We start from the raw sequence: 22943 nt of genomic DNA, 5'->3' as shown, positions 1-22943 counted from the left end.
CTTTGAGGAAACGTCCCAGCACGCTGTTGAATGGAACGTAGCTGCTAACATTAATAACTTACCTGCAGATTAATTGCAAAGTTTACTTCAGTTTGATGCCACATTATGATTATTTTTGTTAAGTGATAACTGTTCATTTTGATGCAGTCACAGTAAAAGCAGCAGCCACTGTCCAATATAAGAATAATTAGTATGTGTGCACAGCCATTAGTCATGAAAGCAGCCTGTTAAAAACAGTCTGTGCTAGAGGCTCAGCTTGGTACACGCTTTTTAATTTAATTTTAATTTAACCAGGTTGGTCCCATTGAGATGGAGATCTCTTTTGCAAGGGAGACCTGAACAATTATAAAGTTTCAAATTCACCTAACCTGCATGTCTTTAAATGTGGGAGGAAACCGGAGCAGCCAGAGGAAAGTCACACAAACACAGGGAGAACATGCAAACTCCACACAAAAAGGCCACAGGTGGAAATCGATCCCATGACGTTCTTGCTGTGAGGCAACAGTGCTAACTACTAAGTCACCGTGCAGCCCAAAGTGTTATTGATATAACTGAAAAATGTAAGAAGTACATCTGTGTGATCAGACAGCCTGGAAAACAGCAGAGTTCCACATGCATGTTCACAATGGTAGCTATAATGGGGTTAAGAGTATGCTGCTCTGTTACAGAGAACAGACTCCACACATCTGGAGATCCAAAGTCTGACAGACTTTCTCAAAGTAAAACAAAATTAACAAAGCCTACCAGCTCCACTGATGGGAACAAAATACAAAAGGAAAAAAACTGAACAGGGTACTCATTCACTTGTCGAATGATTTCCAAGATTAAATGTGTAAAGTCCACACCATCAAAGAACTCATCACACACTGATCACGTGCAGTTACCAGCTGGAGAATAATGTCCAGGTCCACACCATCAAAGAGGTCCCAACTGGCACAGTCACGTATGGTCTACAGACTAGATAGATGTATACTACAATCTTCTCCCGTATGTGGGTACCCTATTGACACTCATGTATTTCTTTTAATAGTTTTTTTTTAAAAAACAGTATTTTCCTCATTGGACACATTTGTTACAGATGAATATGTCACTCCAATTTTTCTTGAAATTAAGTATTTTATCATAATATAAACATGCAGATGTATAACAGCTTGTGCATGAATGATATGATCATTTTTCCTCCATCTGCCAGGATGGGAAACAGCCAAAGATTCTATTGGTACAGCAGTAAATGCTGTCGATGTGGTCACTATTCCACCCTGTCATTTCTATAGATAAACTGATTCCTCATTGTAAGGGGGGGCAGCCTTCGTGCTTTGTAATCATTAAGGTCATCAAGGAATAAATTCATTTGATAAAAGGAGATGTGTAATTACTGCAGGATGTGTGTCTGGTGTAAAATGTGTGCCAAATCAACATGCAGATCCATAACAGATCTGCTGTGGCAACTCCAAGCAAAAAGGGGAGAAGCTGAAAGAACGTACTAACACTAGATGAAGTGTTTCCATCAATCTGATTCCAACTCAAACGTGATACTGCCAATTGTTGCTGCTGTTGTATGACACCTGATCGTGATGGCAACCTGAGCTTTCTGGCCTGGTGTGTTTAATGACTTCTTTGTTGAATTTAAAGATGTCTTGATCTCCTTTTAACCATGTAACACATTACATTGGCTTATGTTCAACATCATTCACCACAAATAGTGTCTGCATTGCATAAACCTCATATAAATAACTGTGCTTGTTCTGTGTACAGTTATTACTGAGAATTATGCTTATAAAAACTGCTAGTCTGAATGTGTGCACTGACATGCTTATTTTTATTTTTCACTCTTCAATCCATTAGAAATCATCCACTCGCAGGTCAGATCCCAACCTGCCTGATTTGTCTGATATTGGAGTCTATGATGAAGTTAACAAGATTGGTGAACTGGATATTGGTGGTCAGTATGTGCACGTTTATTGTTGTACTAGAATTTTAATAACATTTATGCATGCATATGTTATGAATTTTAGAGTTAAACAAGCAGAAAAATGTCTGAATACTGTATATAAAATGTTTAAGAGGAGGAATGTGACAAAGTAATTTCAGCCTGTGATAATCATCTGTCCGTGTAGACATGTCTCCTTATGGTAGACTGTGGGAGGGGCCAAGCCCACAGCCAGTGCCTCGTATCTCCCATCTGTCTTGCATCAATGTGGACAACTTCATCTTACACAAAGTCCTTGGAAAAGGCAGCTTTGGCAAGGTACAGTCATTCTGCTGCCAGTATCAGTATCTGCTACTTTTGAAGCTGATAAATTAATAGTAACGATAAGTACAACAAGTATGCTTTTTATTTTATTTGTTTATTTTTGGACAGGAATGTGCTTGTCATCCGCTTTATTTGCATAAATTAGGAAATGTCATTGCATCGAAAGCGGACTCTTGCAGAGCCATGTCTGAACTAGGGTGTGGAATTGAAAAGCAGTTCCACTTTAAAATCACTTCATCAGTTCATTGGAATTGAATGCATCAGATATTATCAATGCTGGCATCAGCTTGTTTATCCCACAGTTCCAAGCTGCATACTTTTATCATAATTTTAGGTGTAACATGATGATATCAAATTCTGCATCAAGCAGTCAGGGAAAGAGCTGCTTTGATGCTGAAAAGCTCTGTAGGCCTTTATTTTTGAATGAATGAGTTTTTCCCCACAGAATATTGAGCAGATATTGATAAGTGGCAGATGGGTAGAATCAACAATAATGTCATAGATAAAATCTTATCAGTTTCACAGCCATAGTGTGAAAATGCAGTGTGATGGGAAAATTTATTTTCATTTATATACAACAAAGCTGCCTCAAGGCGCTTCACACAAGTAAGGACTAACCTTACCAACCCCCAGAGCAAGCACACAGGTGATTGTGGTAAGGAAAAACTCCCTCTGATGATTTGAGGAAGAAACCTCAAGCAGACCAGACTCAACGAGGTGACCCTCTCCTAGGGCCATGCTGCCGACACAATTTACCAAACAATTTACAAAATGAGTATACAGGAAATTTTGCCGGTGCACAGGATGGGAGTGTTGCAGAAACAGATACCACACCCATCTTTGGATGGAGCCGCACCTCAAACGGAGAGAAAAAAACATAATCAGGCATCTGAAAGAGAACATACAGTATAATTTGTCAGATTAAGCAATAAGAAAAACAGAAGAAATACTAAGGTAATCGCCGGGAACTAGCCCTAAGCTTCAAGAAAAGACCCACACTTTAGATAAAGTTGAGGCCGCGGCCCTCTCTCTTTACTAATAAAATTAATTTAAAACAGTAGAAAGCATGGTAACATATAATGCCAGCATGCGAGCCTTACAAAAGGGAAAAGAAGTGCTTCTTAACTTTGGACTTGAATGTCTCTACAGAATTTGACTGTTTTATTGACGCAGGGAGATCATTCCACAGAACAGGGGCGTGATAAGAGAAAGCTCTGTGACCCACAGACTTTTTATTCACCCTAGGGACACAAAGTAGTCCTGCATCCTGAGAACACAGAGTCTGGGCCGGTATGTAGGGTTTAATTAGGTCAGCTAAGTAGGGAGGTACCAGTCTGTGAACAGTTTCATAGGTCAGTAGCAGAGAAATTATGTGCAGAAGGTGCGTACGTGATATATGGTTGTCTGTAGGGGTGCAACAATAAACTGAAACTGAAAGGCCGCAGTATTTTTACATGTACCAAACTATGGGCTATGTACATTAAAAAAAAATAACTCATTGAGTGCCAGCCATTTTCAAAGTTCAGAACATCCCAGTGCCAGGATTTTTTAGCATTTGAGTGTTTTTTCAAGACCCATAGAAAATTGAGTTCTATGTCCATGTCAACAACAAACATACCAAAGGAAACTTCAGACTTTCCTTTATCATCAGAAAAAAAACGTTTGTTTGTACCTCTTTCCATTCTTTAGTAATTGTCTGCAGAACATGGGTGGGTATCACTAAAAATGCTGATTTCTGACAAAAAACTGAGAAAATTGGCTTTTTGTGACAAGCAACATTTCAAGGAGAAAATGTCTTTGATTATAATTGTTTTTGCTTCAGTGACATCTCAAACATTATGAAAAGTGATCCTATTGTATAATGCACCAAAAAAAAAAAAAAAAAAAAACGTCAGGGGAGGGACTCCGTCTGTCTCTTCTCTCGGCGGCGCGTCTTTTCCCTCTGGCTCCCGCATATCGGACCATTTTTTTTTTTTTTTTAAAAACCTGATGGATTTGAATCACATGCTTGCATGAGCCTGTCGATTGCGTCATTTGCTTGTAAGCAGCCTTTGTGTGAGTTATGTGTCGTGCGCTCGGCGTTTTTTCATTCCAAGGAAAAACGGAACGACTGGAGCAGCGCGACTGCATCACAGTTTGACAGACAGCCAGGTGGAAACCAGTCGGATTAGGAGCGGTACAACAGTAAGACATCCGCACAACGGTGGAGAGCGAGCTGCGCTCCGGTCCACACTCACATTGCTACCACCCACAGAATGGGTTCCCTTGTGATTTACAACTCTAATTTTTTTTACACAAGCTAGATCAGCTGATTACCCCCCCCCCCCCCATAAAAAATGTAATTGGCGCGATAACGCATCTTTGGCGCTGAGCGTTACTATCTGAAGACGTGTTTAAGCGTCAGTGGCACTCAATGGGTTAATAAAATGACACTGACTATGAATTATATTATGTCCAGAAATGAGATTTTTGTATAAAATTTACATTTGAGTCTATCGCAGTCTTGGAAGCCACATTTATGAAAGTGGCTCAAAGAATTAGTAATACCCCCATCACACATACGCCGATTGGGGCCGAATTGTGTCAGAATGACACATCCGGCCACAATCTGGAAATATTGATTTGTGGCCTGAACACCTATGGTCGGCAGTCTATGACCAGTCTACATATTTGGTCCCATTTGCTCAGCTGTCCCGAGTGTGTTGCACATGTTCAAAACACTCATGGCGCCATCGAGATTTAACGCACATCTGACGGCGGACTATATGCAGTTTTTGCATCATCTGATCACAGTCTACATATTCTGACCGCATTAAAACGGCATCTGAAGCTATCTCATTGCAGTTGATTGAGCTCTGAGATCGATCGGTCACAGCAAAGGCTGCCAGCATGGGATGTCCACCTCCACTGCACCCCAGCCAGGGAGGGCAAAGGAAATGTTGATATGTAATAACATGTATGTGGCACACATTCATCATATACAGTGAATATGAACAGTGCACAATCAAACCAAAAGTACCATGTGCCACTGCGCTTCTCAGTGATCTCATGCGCAGTAATGCATCATAGCGCACGTCAGGCGTGGAGCTGAACAAATCTCACTGCTGTAATATATATATATTATTACCTGATCACCATCTAAATAACCTTTGTTTATTCTGCTGAAAAGGGCTTTAAGGGTGATTAGCAACAGTGGTTTTAGAGATCCATCTAATCCATTGTTCATTAAGTACAGGGTACTTAAATTTCGTGATTTGGTCGATTTGAAAATATTACAAACAATGTACCAAGCAAATAAAAATACTTTACCAACAAACATTCAAAATATGTTTGAGAAAAGAGTAAGTAGTTATAAACTGAAAGGAATAGAAGTCTTTAGAAAACCAAGATACAGAACCAGAGTAAAAGAACGGAGTATTGCAGTAAATGGTGTAAAATTATGGAACAATCTCAACAAAGAAATTAAAGAATTAAGGTCGCTTAAATTATTTAAAAAACATATTAAACTAGATGTATTAAGTAAGTATGAAACTATAAAATAAGTTGATGGGCTGTAAGGAAGTTAAAAAAAAATGTAATTTGTTAATAATGTATAAAATGTTTTAAGTTTAAAAATGTAACCTGTCAGAGATGTAATCTATTTAATAATGGTCATAATTATGAAATAAGTCAGTGGTATGTGACAAGTTAAAGAAATACAATCTGTTAAATAATGTTGAAAAATGACGCTGGATATTGAAAGATTGTATTGTAAAAAGGGGCAGAAAATATAAGACTTGTTCTTCTCTCTGCTCCTTTTCATTCTGGTAATGGAGATGCTTTATTTCTGCTTTTCTGTTTTTTGTTTTTGTTTTTTCTTTTAAATGAATGAAATAAATAAATAAATAAAATAAATAAATAAACTCTGTAGGAGGTGTGATGTGGAACTGTATCCCAGGCCATGACAAGAATATTAAACATGAAACTCGCCTCCAGCACGGAACCATGATCATTTCACAGTGCAGAGCACACAGGAACCAAACCACAGCCTGTGGTGAAAAGATTCTCACCCTGCTGCAAGTCCCGTGTTTCCCATCCACACGTTTGTGCATCAGGCAGTCTTCAGTGGCTGTCTGACAGCAGTCTGTGTCATCTAAACTGTTTACATTTGCTTTGGATGTCATCATGCAGGTGTGGATGAGGTAGTCTGGATGCGTTCTGACACAGCCGACCACGCCTCTTTCCTCCCGACTGCGTCCGATGATGGAAATATTAAACGTTTTGGCCTGACTCCTGCACATTCTTGCTATGTGTGATGGGGGTTTAAAACATTCCTCAATCTGAATAGACTAATTTTGGAGGACAACATTATCTTCTGCAGTGTATCCCACGTGTCGCAAATTTACTTGTGGTGGCGAGTGACGCCACGGTGTGTTCGCGAGATGAGAATAAACTAGTCAAATTAAGGTTTATGAACTGAATTTATTTATTTTTGAACTGTTTATTACAATGTTCAATATCATTAAATAATATGGAAAATTTTTAGAAATGTACATGCTAAACAAATTGGAAGATGAATATGAATATGTCAAAGACAAATTACAAAATGGTGTCACTGTTGAAATACTCGGGGCACCTGAATATTTACATATTTATCAAAGTTTAATTTATTTAACACATTTTCAGCAACACAATTAACATGTATAACAATGTGGTAGGATTGCTGTTTCATGCTGCAGTTTTCACTTTGTATATCAAGCCTCCCTTTTCCATGATTTTGGGAATACAGTGGTGATCCTGAGCCATTGAGTAGGAGTGGTCTTTTTCATAATCTGAAGCAAAATTAAAACATTTAGGGGTGTTCCTGTTAAATATGTCACACATCCCTAAAACAAACTGTATCAGATCTAAAATGTGTTTACAGCAGGAGAATTTCTGTGAGCACACTCAGACTTGTGGGACTTTCAAGATGTTTAACATGAAAGCTCAAATATGAAACTATGAACGGTAGATAAAACTGGTTTTACACAATATGACCCCTTAATAACTATCTTGAGTAAGAGTGAACTATTTTTGCTTTCAGATGTGCTCACTGAAAGTGTTTGCCCATGTGTGCTTGCTTAACGAGCGAGCACTTCTTACTGCAAAACTCTGCTGAGTTCACACAACAAAAAAACACATTTAGAGCATATTTCTATGACCTTTAAATGCTGTCAATACCTGAAAATGATTTTATAGCTGTATTCAGCCACAGGAAAACTGAGTGTAAGGCATTTGAAACTGGCCCCATTCAGACTGGAGTTTGCAATCCACCTCAAGCCACATTCAATCCGGATTGCTTTCTAGTTGGATAACATAAAGACCTGTCTTTCAAATCTGGCTCATCCTACACCCTTGTTCAAATTCAAGTTTTTTTTTGTGTGTGTGTGTGTGTGTGTGTGTGTGTGTGTGTGTGAGAGAGAGAGAGGTGGGGGTGTTGCTTGAAGGAGCCAGAAGGACAAACTGGCTGTTTTTTCTTTACTGATGAGAAATAATGGATGGCTTGATAGATTATTTAAGTGCAGAGAGTTGTCTGGCTTGAAACATGAAATGTGAATTTGCGTGATATTTCTGAAAGGAATTAATTTATAACCTCATAAAAAGTCACCTTTTTAGCCTCACGACATCAATCTGCAGTCTGCCGCTGCAGATGACATAAATTCTGCTGTAATGACTGCTGTGATGATTTTCTGATGATGGCATCCGAATGTGCGCGCACATTTCTGTACGACAATAAAGTGCTGCCAAGAGAGGTTTGCTTTGAGTGCTTTACTGGAGAAGACACTGGGTGCACAGATGTAGTTTGACATCATGGTCCCGAGATAGCCTCATTCAATCCGCAATTGTATTCAGACCACGGCGAATCATGCTCAAATCTGGCTCAACCCATCTGTGAGAGGTGGGTTGAGCCAGATAGAAAACAATCCCACTTAAATCCGATTTGCGGCCTTGAGCTGGATTTGGCCCAAATTTTGCTTGAGTCAGATTACATATCATCATTTGAAAGGGATCTTGGATCAGGCGGTAAAACAGGAGGCGAGAGGGGGGGATTGGAATTTGGATTTTATCATCCTGGATGGGTCTGTTTGCCTGGACAGGCCTCCCAAGTAGAGCCTATGTATGGGAAACAGTTGACACTAATTTTTGAGTTATTAGCATGTGAAAAAAAACAGGCTTGATTACAAAGTTTTCCCTTTTTTTGACAGTATAATAAGAATCCTGCTTTAAATGTCACAGTGCATCAGTGATTATGATGCTGTGGAAGAGTTTACATCCAGTGGATTCAGATGCAATGTGAATGTGGTTTTGGATACCTGGGGATGCCCTTGGTATTTTTTAGAACACTGTAAATTAATTGAATGTTTTCCCTTCTCTTCCCAGGTTCTCCTTGCAGAGCTGAAGGGTTGTGGGGAGTTCTTTGCAGTGAAGGCTCTGAAGAAAGATGTGGTGCTGATGGATGATGATGTGGAGTGTACTATGGTAGAGAAAAGAGTCTTGGCCCTAGCCTGGGAAAACCCTTTCCTCACACACCTTTACTGTACATTCCAGTCTAAGGTAGCCCCTCACCTCTACAACAGAAGCATACGTGAAGATTTTTCTGTTCTGCATTATTTGTGTGGCAATTCTAATATTTAAATGGAATTGTCTTTGCAGGAGCACCTGTTCTTTGTGATGGAGTATCTGAATGGAGGAGACTTGATGTTTCATATTCAGGAGAAAGGCCGCTTTGATCTCTGCAGAGCCATGTAAGTCACACCTTATTAAACACTTGTTCAGCCATTCGGAGTTTGTGGAAGAGATGTAACACAACTGAACATAACTATTCAGGGCTCACATAGCTGCTCAGAATGAGAGAATCAGTGAGCTGATGGAAAGCAGATATCTGTAAAGAATAACCTGTATCTACTTGTTCTCTTTGTCACTGTCTCCTATTTTGCTTTTTTTTGTTTTGTTTTGTTTTGTTCTATGCAATATACCATAATGGATTAGGACTGATCTGGTGTCTGATAGTCGCTGTTCACGAACTGACTGTCCTTGTAAGGAATGAGCAACACTTCATGCCTGGTTAACGTGGGAGGAAGGAGGTATCTGTTAGTGCCACCTACCTCTCTGGTAATCACACTGGGAATCCCTCCAAAGAACAACAATGGCTCAGTGGTTACAGAAACGCATTATGAAATGAAAAACTTGGTGGCACCTACACTGTCCACAACTTTGTCCACAAAGGTGTCACATTCTGGGTGAAGGAAAAGTTACAATACAAGTTACTGTAACGTGTGTTGGTTTTTACAAAAAAAAAAAAAAAAATCTCTATTTGTAAATATGTTGTATTTTTTTTTTCATTTGTAAAAAAAAAAAAGGCAATTTGAAAACTGAAAATTCTGTTTAAGTGTGATTCAGCACGTATAGCAAATGTTTGGCAATTGGTATTCACACTATCTCAAGCCCAATGCTTTAACCACTAGACCATCACATCCCCTAAACTGCTAGACCATCACCTCCCCAGGGAAAATTCTTGAGACACAGACCTTGGACAAGTTTGAAGATGGCTAACCTTGACCTATTTTAAGAGGTATTTTAAGAGGTTAAAAAGTCACATTCTGTACTTAATTTTATGGCATGATCTCGCGGACATTAGCGTGGTGACGTCACATGCTGCTAGCGAGGTGGAAACTCCATTTTGCTTGTGTGTAAATATAACCTTTTTGGCATATATTATGTAAAAGCTAGTGAGAAATAAAAATTTCTAAAACTGAAAACACTGTTTTTAGAAATTAATAATACCTCTGAAGTGACATTTAGCAGACATTAGCGTTCAGCTTAGTTTTTGAGTGGCGGGGATGACAACCAATCAGAGTAGAGCTGCACCATGACATCACAGTCTGGTTGCTAGCTGCAAACTCAGTTTTTGAAACTTAATAATTACTGAAACAGCTGCAAATTATACACAACATAATGATCATATGGTCGAGGGTATTTTAGCATTGCGTCATACAACCTAGAAGACGTTATAGGCTTATGTGGCTGTGATTGAAGAAATTGTACACAGTGCAAGCTTTGCATTTTATGGATTAATTTGTCCCTCAACGCGTTCCACTTCTTTACACAATCATCAACAACCTCCAAACCAGCGATACAGTACGTACAATTTCCTCCAGGAATTGCAGGTCATTTGACCATCTTTTTCTGACTCCATGTTGTGAAGTTATATTTGCGGGCTTTTCTGCCAAACGTATTTGATCCATCATCGAAATGTAATCGGCAGGTGCACTGAAAAAACCTATTAAAATATGATGGGAGAGGAAGGAGTGAAAATGTAAAAGTGACAAATCACAACCTTTTGCTGTGTTCGTCACTTAGCAGGTGCATGTCAGGCTCCGGAGCATTTTGTTAATATCACCAGCCTTGAATAAAGGCCAACCTCGTTTAGGTGTCGTGTCTGAGCACAATTTGAAAAAAATTAATTAATCAAGGAAATAGAATGCCCACTTTCCTCAAATCTGCAAGTGTCAGTGTTGAGCTTAATTTTGTACCTCTGTTGTTGGGCATGTTCAGACTGGTCTCTCTGGTAAATGCGAGGGTTTTTTAATGGAAATACATTATGATGGGGTGGGATGTTTTGTCCGATGTGAGTGAAAAGCCATTATACAAAATCTGTTATATATGGTGTTTATTACATGGAAAACCATACAGAAGCATTGGAACTTTTGCTTTTGTCCGGTGAGTGCGAATATCTGGTTTATATGATGATGGTTTAGGCAGGTTTTACTGTAGTCTACTTTTGAAATTCACCTCCTGTAAAGACTTACCCAGTTCTCGGTTGTCTCTGTGCTCACTGCGACAGCTGGCTTTGGTCTTCTTGACCGAGACCCTGTTTCCAGGGCTCACGTTGGCTGTGGCTCGCCCAGCAAGTACACACTTACTGAAGTCAAATAACATTAGGATTGCAGTGTCTTTCAATAAGATTTTAGTTTTGAACCCATTCCCAGTGGGACAAGTGAGGAATTGTGGGTAGCCGTCACGTTAGCGGCTGCCTCTATAAGTGAGTGAGTCAGACTCTATTTTTAGATGAGCATATAAACAGCCAGCCAGGTCCACCCAGACACAGATGCTGTTTGGGACATTCCCATCTTTAAAATATTATGCATGTTCATGCACCCACATCTATGTTACAGGGATGGAAAATTCCCACAGAACCATGGCTTTCTGCAGTTTAGTGGTGTAACGCGACACAGTTGTCCTGTGATCCATATGGACCACCTTCCTAGGGTTTAGCACATGTGAACTGTGGATTAATTACAAAGATTAGTGATTAATTTTTTTTTTCTTTTTGTCATGGTGACTTGATTTTAAAGTGACAACTGCGTTAATTTTGATGCAGTTGTGGTAAAAATCACGGTTGTTGTCCATTCGGCTGCTCCCGTTTTGTATTCGAGGTCGCCACAGCAGATATAGCCAGATCCACATTGGTAGTTGGCACAAGTTTTACGCTGGATGCCCTTCCTGATGCAACTCCAGTTTTACCTGGAGAAACACACACACACAGCCGCTGGTGTTCTAAGAGGTCTCCCATCCAAGTACTAACCAGGTCCCACACTACTTAGCTTCTGAGATCTGATGGGATCAGCCATAGACAGAGCAGATTGGCTGCGAAGTGGTAAAAATCACAATGAGGGAAAGAAAATGCAGTAGCTATGTGCTCCCGCAGCCTCTTTAAAAAGAACAGCAAAAAAAAAAAACAGCCTCTCAGACAGACAAGCTCCTGCTGTTACCCACTCATGTAGCCTGTGCTCCTCACAGACAGGTGCACTTCTGAATCCAGCCATAAAAAACAAAAACCTCTGTTAAATCTTCGTTTTCAGGTCTGCGATAGGACCCGAAAGATGGTGTACTATGCCTGGGCAGAGCGAAACCAGAGGAAACTCTGGTGGAGGCCCGCAGCAGTCCTGACGTGCAAATCGGTCGTTCGACCTGGGTATAGCGGCGGAAGACTAATCGAACCATCTCGTACCTGGTTCCCTCCGAAGTTTCCCTCAGGACAGCTGGCGCTCCTTGCTCGCAGTTTTATCTGGGTAAAGCGAATGACTAGAGGCCTTGGGGCCGAAACAATCTCAACCTATTTGCAAACTTTAAATAGGTAAGAAGCCCAGCTCGCTGGCTTGACGCCAGGCGTGGAATGTGAGCCGCCTAGTGGGCCACTTTTTGTAAGCAGAACTGGCGCTGTGTGATGAACTGAACATTCTTATTCTTCTTTCTAAGAACTGAGGTTCTTATTCTTAATGTTAAGAAGAAAGTGTATGTCATGTCTTCGCTATGGCGCAGTGAGCACAGTGAACAAAGCATCATGCTCAAAGCACATGTGCAGCCAAGCTGGCTGAAAAGTCCACAGCTCCAAAACATAACAAGCATTTTTGACTGTTTCTGAGCCTCTGATTGTCAGGACCACTGATCTGAATGAATTCTGATCAGTGGGTAGGGTGAATGTATTTATCCAGAAAGGGTTATAAATAAAAATTATTCTTATCACCTTCTCACCAGACAATGTGGGACATCCTCATCTCTTGTAAAAATGAATATTGATTTTGCTCCTTTTCTTTTCTTTTTGTACTTTTCATGATTTGGCAAAGGGAATTTTATTTTTTTATTAATTCACTGTTTATGTTGTAATTTAATCCAGCAATTAAATATTTTAAAATGTTCTTTTAAAAAAACAATAGACAACTTATTCTTGTTCAGGACCATAGACAAAAGGTCCTTATTTTCATTACTCATGTATTGTTAATGGACATCTTTATTATTGGTTCAATAGCTCAGAATAACTAACTTGTGCTGCTATTATTTCATAGCCTGTAATTCTAAGATGGATGCAAGCTATATGGCTTTCTCTATTCAAATACTGAACATTAGTGTAGAAACATGACTTGCTATTTATTTATTATAATAGCCAAGTGGCTTCTGTGTGCATGTATGTGTGCATGTGTATGGCTTTGATCACAGAGGAACTGGGGAGAGCTGATATTTGCCATTTGGTCTGCTTGCATATTTTGGGTCAAGGATGATCGCTGCGAAAACAGAAAGTTGATAAGACTTATATTAAAAGCATGAGTGTGTGATTTTACTGAACTACAAAACCACAATAAATCAGTAACACTAACAACACTGTGAAACGAACATGAATCATAATAAAAACATTTAAAACACCAAACTCCCATGGTGCATTGCAGCACAACATCCATTGGTCACCGTTGTTAGCCAATATCACTAACTTCTCCAAAAATATTTGTATATGTTAATTTACCATCTTGATGTATTTATGAATTGTTTAGGTTGTTATTATCATATACACACTATCATTATTATTACCATACCACACCAACATTATTCATAAAGCACCTTATGACAGCCAGCGCTGACACAAGGGGCAACACGCTACAAACATAATACAAATTAAAACAAAAAGTAAGTTTTTTAACGAACTTTAACCTTATTATTATTATTATTTTATTTTTACTTCTGTTTTGTCATGCACGACAACGGAAATACGGTAAGCGTTTTCACTTTCTTGTCTCATCCACGTATTTTTAACATTTACAATTATATGCACTTACATTGAAAGTACTAAATAAAATCACACACTCATGCTTTTAGCAGCTGCAGCTAACCTGTTGACCAGGAGCTGCAATGAGACTCGCCCATGATCCTTGGATACGAATGAAGACACAAGTGCATTTAAACTTTCGTATACCTGGAATATTGAAACAGTATTTCAAATTCTGTTTGTGAAGCTGGTATCGAGTTGTATGTGCATATGTTCCTGTTTTGTGACAGCTATATTTCTAATGAATTGAAATGAGAAATACTTTATTGACAAAGGTTGATCGCCTATATTTACTGTAGCTTCTGTCAGTTGGTCATTTGCACTGTCTGAGAAGCTGTAGATGGCTGGATTGGAGGCTACCTGATATCCTGTCAGGACTGAATCTCTTTTACCTGACACACATGACAAGAGAAGCGGGTCAGCTACAGTCTAATCTTTCTGCAGACAACAGCTCTCAACTTTCACATTATGACAGCATTATTCACCTGTTGCCTGCTCTATACAAATGTCTTCTTCAATAATTCAGGTCTACACTGAAATGAGTCTACAGTTACATAGCATTAACCTGTCAGCAGCTCAGTAGTGTTGTGGACCAGATGGCTGGCCATCAGGGATAAGGAGTTGTTGATAGCTGGCAGGGACAGACCTCCTCAAATGAGCCCCTCCTCAAATGAGGTGGGCTTCATAGATAATTGGCAAAGCTTCTGGGGAAAACCTGGTCTTGTTAGGAGAGACGGCATCCATCCCACTTTGGATGGAGCAGCTCTCATTTCTAGAAATCTGGCCAATTTTCTTAAATCCTCCAAACCGTGACTATCCAGGGTTGGGACCAGGAAGCAGAGTTGTAGTCTTACACACCTCTCTGCAGCGTCTCTCCCCCTGCCATCCCCTCATTACCCCATCCCCGTAGAGACGGTGCCTGCTCCCAGACTACCAATAACCAGCAAAAATCTATTTAAGCATAAAAATTCAAAAAGAAAAAATAATATAGCACCTTCAACTGCACCACAGACTAAAACAGTTAAATGTGGTCTATTAAACATTAGGTCTCTCTCTTCTAAGTCCCTGTTGGTAAATGATATAATAATTGATCAACATATTGATTTATTCTGCCTTACAGAAACCTGGTTACAGCAGGATGAATATGTTGGTTTAAATGAGTCAACACCCCCGAGTCACACTAACTGTCAGAATGCTCGTAGCACGGGCCGGGGCGGAGGGTTAGCAGCAATCTTCCATTCCAGCTTATTAATTAATCAAAAACCCAGACAGAGCTTTAATTCATTTGAAAGCTTGACTCTTAGTCTTGTCCATCCAAATTGGAAGTCCCAAAAACCAGTTTTATTTGTTATTATCTATCGTCCACCTGGTCGTTACTGTGAGTTTCTCTGTGAATTTTCAGAACTTTTGTCTGACTTAGTGCTTAGCTCAGATAAGATAATTATAGTGGGCGATTTTAACATCCACACAGATGCTGAGAATGACAGCCTCAACACTGCATTTAATCTATTATTAGACTCTATTGGCTTTGCTCAAAAAGTAAATGAGTCCATCCACCACTTTAATCATATCTTTAATCTTGTTCTGACTTATGGTATGGAAATAGAAGACTTAACAGTATTCCCTGAAAACTCCCTTCTGTCTGATCATTTCTTAATAACATTTACATTTACTCTGATGGACTACCCAGCAGTGGGGAATAAGTTTCATTACACTAGAAGTCTTTCAGAAAGCGCTCTAACTAGGTTTAAGGATATGATTCCTTCTTTATGTTCTCTAATGCCATATACCAACACAGTGCAGAGTAGCTACCTAAACTCTGTAAGTGAGATAGAGTATCTCGTCAATAGTTTTACATCCTCATTGAAGACAACTTTGGATGCTGTAGCTCCTCTGAAAAAGAGAGCTTTAAATCAGAAGTGCCTGACTCCGTGGTATAACTCACAAACTCGTAGCTTAAAGCAGATAACCCGTAAGTTGGAGAGGAAATGGCGTCTTACTAATTTAGAAGATCTTCACTTAGCCTGGAAAAAGAGTCTGTTGCTCTATAAAAAAGCCCTCCGTAAAGCTAGGACATCTTTCTACTCATCACTAATTGAAGAAAATAAGAACAACCCAAGGTTTCTTTTCAGCACTGTAGCCAGGCTGACAAAGAGTCAGAGCTCTATTGAGCTGAGTATTCCATTAACTTTAACTAGTAATGACTTCATGACTTTCTTTGCTAACAAAATTTTAACTGTTAGAGAAAAAATTACTCATAACCATCCCAAAGACGTATCGTTATCTTTGTCTGCTTTCAGTGATGCCGGTATTTGGTTAGACTCTTTCTCTCCGATTGTTCTGTCTGAGTTATTTTCATTAGTTACTTCATCCAAACCATCAACATGTTTATTAGACCCCATTCCTACCAGGCTGCTCAAGGAAGCCCTACCATTATTTAATGCTTCGATCTTAAATATGATCAATCTATCTTTGTTAGTTGGCTATGTACCACAGGCTTTTAAGGTGGCAGTAATTAAACCATTACTTAAAAAGCCATCACTTGACCCAGCTATCTTAGCTAATTATAGGCCAATCTCCAACCTTCCTTTTCTCTCAAAAATTCTTGAAAGGGTAGTTGTAAAACAGCTAACTGATCATCTGCAGAGGAATGGTCTATTTGAAGAGTTTCAGTCAGGTTTTAGAATTCATCATAGCACAGAAACAGCATTAGTGAAGGTTACAAATGATCTTCTTATGGCCTCGGACAGTGGACTCATCTCTGTGCTTGTTCTGTTAGACCTCAGTGCTGCTTTTGATACTGTTGACCATAAAATTTTATTAGAGATTAGAGCATGCCATAGGTATTAAAGGCACTGCGCTGCGGTGGTTTGAATCATATTTGTCTAATAGATTACAATTTGTTCATGTAAATGGGGAATCTTCTTCACAGACTAAAGTTAATTATGGAGTTCCACAAGGTTCTGTGCTAGGACCAATTTTATTCACTTTATACATGCTTCCCTTAGGCAGTATTATTAGACGGTATTGCTTAAATTTTCATTGTTACGCAGATGATACCCAGCTTTATCTATCCATGAAGCCAGAGGACACACACCAATTAGCTAAACTGCAGGATTGTCTTACAGACATAAAGACATGGATGACCTCTAATTTCCTGCTTTTAAACTCAGATAAAACTGAAGTTATTGTACTTGGCCCCACAAATCTTAGAAACATGGTGTCTAACCAGATCCGTACTCTGGATGGCATTACCCTGACCTCTAGTAATACTGTGAGAAATCTTGGAGTCATTTTTGATCAGGATATGTCATTCAAAGTGCATATTAAACAAATATGTAGGACTGCTTTTTTGCATTTACGCAATATCTCTAAAATCAGAAAGGTCTTGTCTCAGAGTGATGCTGAAAAACTAATTCATGCATTTATTTCCTCTAGGCTGGACTATTGTAATTCATTATTATCAGGTTGTCCTAAAAGTTCCCTAAAAAGCCTTCAGTTAATTCAAAATGCTGCAGCTAGAGTACTGGCGGGGACTAGAAGGAGAGAGCATATCTCACCCATATTGGCCTCTCTTCATTGGCTTCCTGTTAATTCTAGAATAGAATTTAAAATTCTTCTTCTTACTTATAAGGTTTTGAATAATCAGGTCCCATCTTATCTTAGGGACCTCGTAGTACCATATCACCCCAATAGAGCGCTTCGCTCTCAGACTGCAGGCTTACTTGTAGTTCCTAGGGTTTGTAAGAGTAGAATGGGAGGCAGAGCCTTCAGCTTTCAGGCTCCTCTCCTGTGGAACCAGCTCCCAATTCAGATCAGGGAGACAGACACCCTCTCTACTTTTAAGATTAGGCTTAAAACTTTCCTTTTTGCTAAAGCTTATAGTTAGGGCTGGATCAGGTGACCCTGAACCATCCCTTAGTTATGCTGCTATAGACGTAGACTGCTGGGGGGTTCCCATGATGCATTGTTTCTTTCTCTTTTTGCTCTGTATGCACCACTCTGCATTTAATCATTAGTGATCGATCTCTGCTCCCCTCCACAGCATGTCTTTTTCCTGGTTCTCTCCTTCAGCCCCAACCAGTCCCAGCAGAAGACTGCCACTCCCTGAGCCTGGTTCTGCTGGAGGTTTCTTCCTGTTAAAAGGGAGTTTTTCCTTCCCACTGTAGCCAAGTGCTTGCTCACAGGTTGCGTTTTGACCGTTGGGGTTTTACATAATTATTGTATGGCCTTGCCTTACAATATAAAGCACCTTGGGGCAACTGTTTGTTGTGATTTGGCGCTATATAAAAAAATTGATTGATTGATTGATCTTTGTTTTTCAGGTTCTACTCTGCTGAGATTATTTGCGGCCTGCAGTTCTTACATTCCAAAGGGATCATCTACAGGTCAGAGCAAAAATGTTTTACATCTGGGTAATCAATAGACACCTAAATAATTGTACAAGCAACCAATCATATGAGCCCATACAGTATCAATTATTGGGGTTGGCCTTATTCCTAGAGTTGGGAAATGCTGAGGCATGTACCCCTGTAAAATGCAGTGAGTGTATAGATAGACACATAAATGAGTTCTTCGTTTCCAGTTTACAGTATAACTCAAGCACAATAAATGTTAACATCTTGTATATCTACAAAATAAAATATCACATAAAACGCCTAACGTGTATGTATGTGTGTGTGTGTGTGTGTGTTTCTGCAGCTCATATATGGGTAAAGAGGTGGAGTGTAGGTTAGACCGTGTATGACCTGGGCAAAGGAATCCTGAACACCAACAAGCTCGGCCAACAGGCTGACTTGGGTTCGGGTGTTTAGTTTATTACATCATATTTTGGGGGGCTGAGCAGCAGTTCTCATAACTGTTTTACTTTGGTTTGAGCATTAAAAATTATGACTATCTTATTTCAGTAGTCCTGGATTAACTCAATTTAGCAGAGTTCCTTAATTGAGAGAGTAGCGTCAACTTAGAACATGGCGCCATTTTGTGTCCAACTGTACTGAACTACTGAATGGAGCTTTTATGTTTTCAACAATTATTTTTATAATTTAACCACATACAGCAACACATCCAGGTACAGGTGCTATCAAAATAAATATAAAAATAGTTAAGCTATCAAATTTACATAAATTTATAATATATAATGATTTATTTAATTAATTTAAAGCCTAATTTACACTTCTGCAGCTTTGTAACTTCGTATCATGCAGTGATGTGCGTGACAGTTTTAAAGTTCTCCATCGCTGGATTATGCTTTATTATGGACTAATTTGACCCTCAACAAGCTTTTCTTTCTACATTGATCACCTCCAAATCAAAGGTAAGCTGTACAATTTAATCTTTTTCAGACTCTGTGTTGTAAAGTTGCAGATTTTCCTGGCAAATGTATGTAATCCCAAAATGTAATCAGTTTGCACACTGCAAAACCATTAAAATATGATGGCAGACAAAGGAGTGAAAGCAGAAAAGTGTCAAATCACAGCCTTTTGTGTCTGATTTAACAGGTGCACGTTCAGGCTGCAGTCCGAGTCTGAACACAGTGTGAACAATTAAATGGCTGTTTTTTTTTAATCAGGGAAATGACTCCAGCCCCTCAAATTGGCGAATGTCAGAACATTGAACTTTAATTTGTGCCTTTGTTACTTTGCATGTTCAGACTGCTCGGGGTTTTAATGGAAATACATTGTGATCGGATGGGACGTTTTATCCAATGTGAGCGAAAATCCGTTCTACAAAATCCAATATATATGTGTGTATATATATATATATGTATGTGTGTATATATGTATGTGTGTGTATGGGTGATTCTTTAACTACGGGCACTATTGGCCTTGTAAATGTCATTTCCACCACACCATTGCCTTACAATATAAAGCGCCTTGGGGCAACTGTTTGTTGTGATTTGGTGCTATATACATGTGCTCTGATATCACTGTTTATCTCCATAGAAACTACCCAAACAATCTTTCATACAAACTGTTTAAAGGGACATTACAGTGTTGTGGTGGAAATTACGGCAAGAGTGTGGGACAACTACATTTTGTTTAAAAAAAAAAAAAAATCACAACAGTTGTATGACATTGAATACCCCAATTATGTTTTGATTATTTTACTGATATTTTATTCAGAGATATTTTAAAACATTAGAAAAAACATATTTTTATCATTGAAGATCAAAAGTCTGGGTGTGGGACAAGCACAAAATGGCAATATTTGCATATAATGATGCTGAAAAAAGGTGAAAAAGTCATCATAGACTACTAGATCAAATTTCTTAAAACACTTTCATTGTAAAGATAACTATAAAAGTGTGAAATGTCCCCTTTTTTCTGTTTTTCATACAATATGATCAAAGGACATAAGTGCCCGTAGTCTAAGAATCACCCGTGTGTGTGTGTGTGTGTGTGTGTGTGTGTGTGTGTGTGTATATATATATATATATATATATATATATATATATATATATATATATATATATATATATATATATATATATATATATATATATATATATATATATATATATATATATATATATATATATATATATATATATATATATATATATATATATATATATTACAGTGATGAAAATAAGTATTTGAACACCCTGCGAAATCATGGAGGGGTTTGAAATTTTCCTCTTAGGTGCATGTCCACTGTGAGAGACATAATCTAAAAAAAAAAAATCCGGAAATCACAATGCATGATTCTTTTTAAATAATTTATTTGTATGTTACTGCTGCAAATAAGTATTTCAACACCTGTGAAACTCAATGTTAATATTTGGTACAGTAGCCTTTGTTTGCATTTACAGAGGTCAAACGTTTCCTGTAGTTTTTCACCAGGTTTGCACACACTGCAGCAGGGATTTTGGTTCACTCCTCCATACAGATCTTATCCAAATTTTTCAGGTTTGGAGTTCCAGCTCCCTCCAAAGATTTTCTACTGAGTTCAGGTCTGGAGACTGGCCAGGCCACTCCAGGACCTTGAAATGCTTCTTACGGAGCCCCTCTTTAGTTGCCCTGGCTGTGTGTTTGGGGTCATTGTCATGCTGGAAGACCCAGCCATGACCCATCTTCAATGCTCTTACTGAGGGAAGGAGGTTGTTTGCCAGAATCTCACAATACATGACCCCATCCATCCTCCCTTCAATACGGTGTAGTCCTGGCCCCTTTGCAGAAGAGCACCCCCAGAGTATGATGTTTCCACCCCCATGCTTCACGGTTGGGATGGTTTTCTTGGGGTTGTTCTCATCCTCTAAACATGGTCTCATCTGACCACATGACCTTCTCCCATGCCTCCTCTGGATTATCCAGATGGTCACTGGTGAACTTCAAACGGGCTGGGACATGTGCTGGCTTGAGCAGGGGGACCTTGCTGTCCTACGGGATTTTAAACCATGACAGCATCATGTGTTACTAATGTAATCTTTGTGACTGTGGTCCCAGCTCTCTTCAGGTCATTGACCAGGTCCTCCTGTGTAGTTCTGAGCTTTCTCAGAATCATCCTTATCCCACAAAGTGAGATCTTGCATGGAATCCCAGACCGAGGGAGATTGACAGTCGTCTTGTGTTTCTTCCACTTTCTAATAAATAATCATAACAGTTGTTGTCTTCTACCAAGCCGCTTGCCTGTTGTGCTGTAGTCCATCCCAGCCTTGTGCAGGTCTACGGTTTTGGCCCTGGTGTCCTTAGACAGCTCTTTGGTCTTGGCTATGGTGGACAGGTTGGAGTGTGATTGATTGAGTGTGTGAACAGGTGTCTTTCATACAGGTAACAAGTTCAAACAGGTGCAATTAATACAGGTAAAGAGTGCAGAATAAGAGGGCTTCTTAAAGAAAAAATAACAGGTCTGTGAGAGCCAGAATTCTTGCTGGTTGGTAGGGAATCAAATACTTATTTGCAGCAGTAGCATACAAATAAATTATAAAAAAAAAAAAAAAATCATACATTGTGATTTCCGGATTTTTTTAATTATTATTATTATTATTTATTTATTTTTATTATTATTATTATTATTATTATTATATGGAAAACAATACAAAAACATCCGGTTTATACTATGACTGTTCTGGCAATTTTAAAAATAGTTAAGCTATCAAATTTATGATGATTTATTTAGTTGCAGTTTAATCAGTTCTTTCAAGGTAAAATTAGGTACGTTTTTTTCCAAACATCTACGGGGAATCCTGAATCGGGACCTGCGCCTTATTTAATGACTGGGACAAAATTTCCTCTGAAATTTGTTTTTCTGACAAACATATTTGATCCATTATCAAAATGTAATCAGTGTGCGCACTGTAAAAACTATTAAAATATGAGATGGAGTGAAAGCAGAAAAGTGTCCAATCACAGCCTTTTACAGTGTCTGGTTTAACAGGTGCACGTCAGGCTGCAGGTCCGAGTCTGAGGACAGTTTGAAAAAAATAAACGGTCGGGCTTTTAATCACGGAAATGACTCCAGTCCCACATGCGAGGAGTTTTAATGGAAATACACTGCGATCGGACGGGACATTTTATCTGATGTGAGTGAAAAATCTGTTATACAAACTGTTATATACGCAGGGTTGGGAGGGTTACTTTAAAAATGTATTCCGATACAGTTACTAGTTACCTGTTGAAAAATGTAGTCAGTAATGTAATCCAAGTAATGTAATTTGATTACTTTCAATTACTTCTGGATTACTCCAATATCAAATATGCTAATACAGACAGAAGAAACTAAATATAAATAGTCTTGACCACATAGTACAGTTTATTAAGCAAAAATAAAAGTTTCTTTTACATGGCATGCTCTGTTTTACTTCACATTAAGAATTAAGAGCACCCACAATATTGTTTTAAACACACCCAGTGTTCACCTGCTAAATTTTCAACAAAAAATGCCAAACAAATTAAGGATAATGAAAACTCAGGTGGTGGGTGGATGAATTTGTATTTAAAAGTGGCTTGCAGAACAATATACAAAACAAAACAAAAATTCTGCTTCTTGTTCAGTAAACTACTTTAGTCTTTCACATGGCATTCGCACCATGTTTAACATATCAGTCCACTTACTGAACTTTCAAAATAA

At 38.8% G+C, this 22943-nt stretch overlaps 1 protein-coding gene across 2 annotated transcripts in view; it reads left to right on the top strand.

Annotated features, from left to right (window-relative positions):
- Positions 1–22943, top strand: part of prkcda (protein kinase C, delta a) — a 73532-nt gene that overhangs the window by 38290 nt on the left and 12299 nt on the right. For both annotated transcript variants that reach the window (XM_034166654.1, XM_034166653.1), the window contains exons 10-14: positions 1846–1942; positions 2118–2248; positions 8654–8827; positions 8927–9018; positions 18197–18259. In XM_034166654.1, the coding sequence (XP_034022545.1) occupies positions 1846–1942; positions 2118–2248; positions 8654–8827; positions 8927–9018; positions 18197–18259 (557 nt within the window). The remainder of the gene's footprint in view (positions 1–1845; positions 1943–2117; positions 2249–8653; positions 8828–8926; positions 9019–18196; positions 18260–22943) is intronic.

Source organism: Thalassophryne amazonica, chromosome 3, assembly GCF_902500255.1.
Source record: "Thalassophryne amazonica chromosome 3, fThaAma1.1, whole genome shotgun sequence".
In the NCBI taxonomy this organism is placed as follows: domain Eukaryota; kingdom Metazoa; phylum Chordata; class Actinopteri; order Batrachoidiformes; family Batrachoididae; genus Thalassophryne; species Thalassophryne amazonica.
The sequence above is the reverse complement of the archived record's forward strand: the minus strand, read 5'-3'. Positions and strand labels throughout refer to the sequence as shown.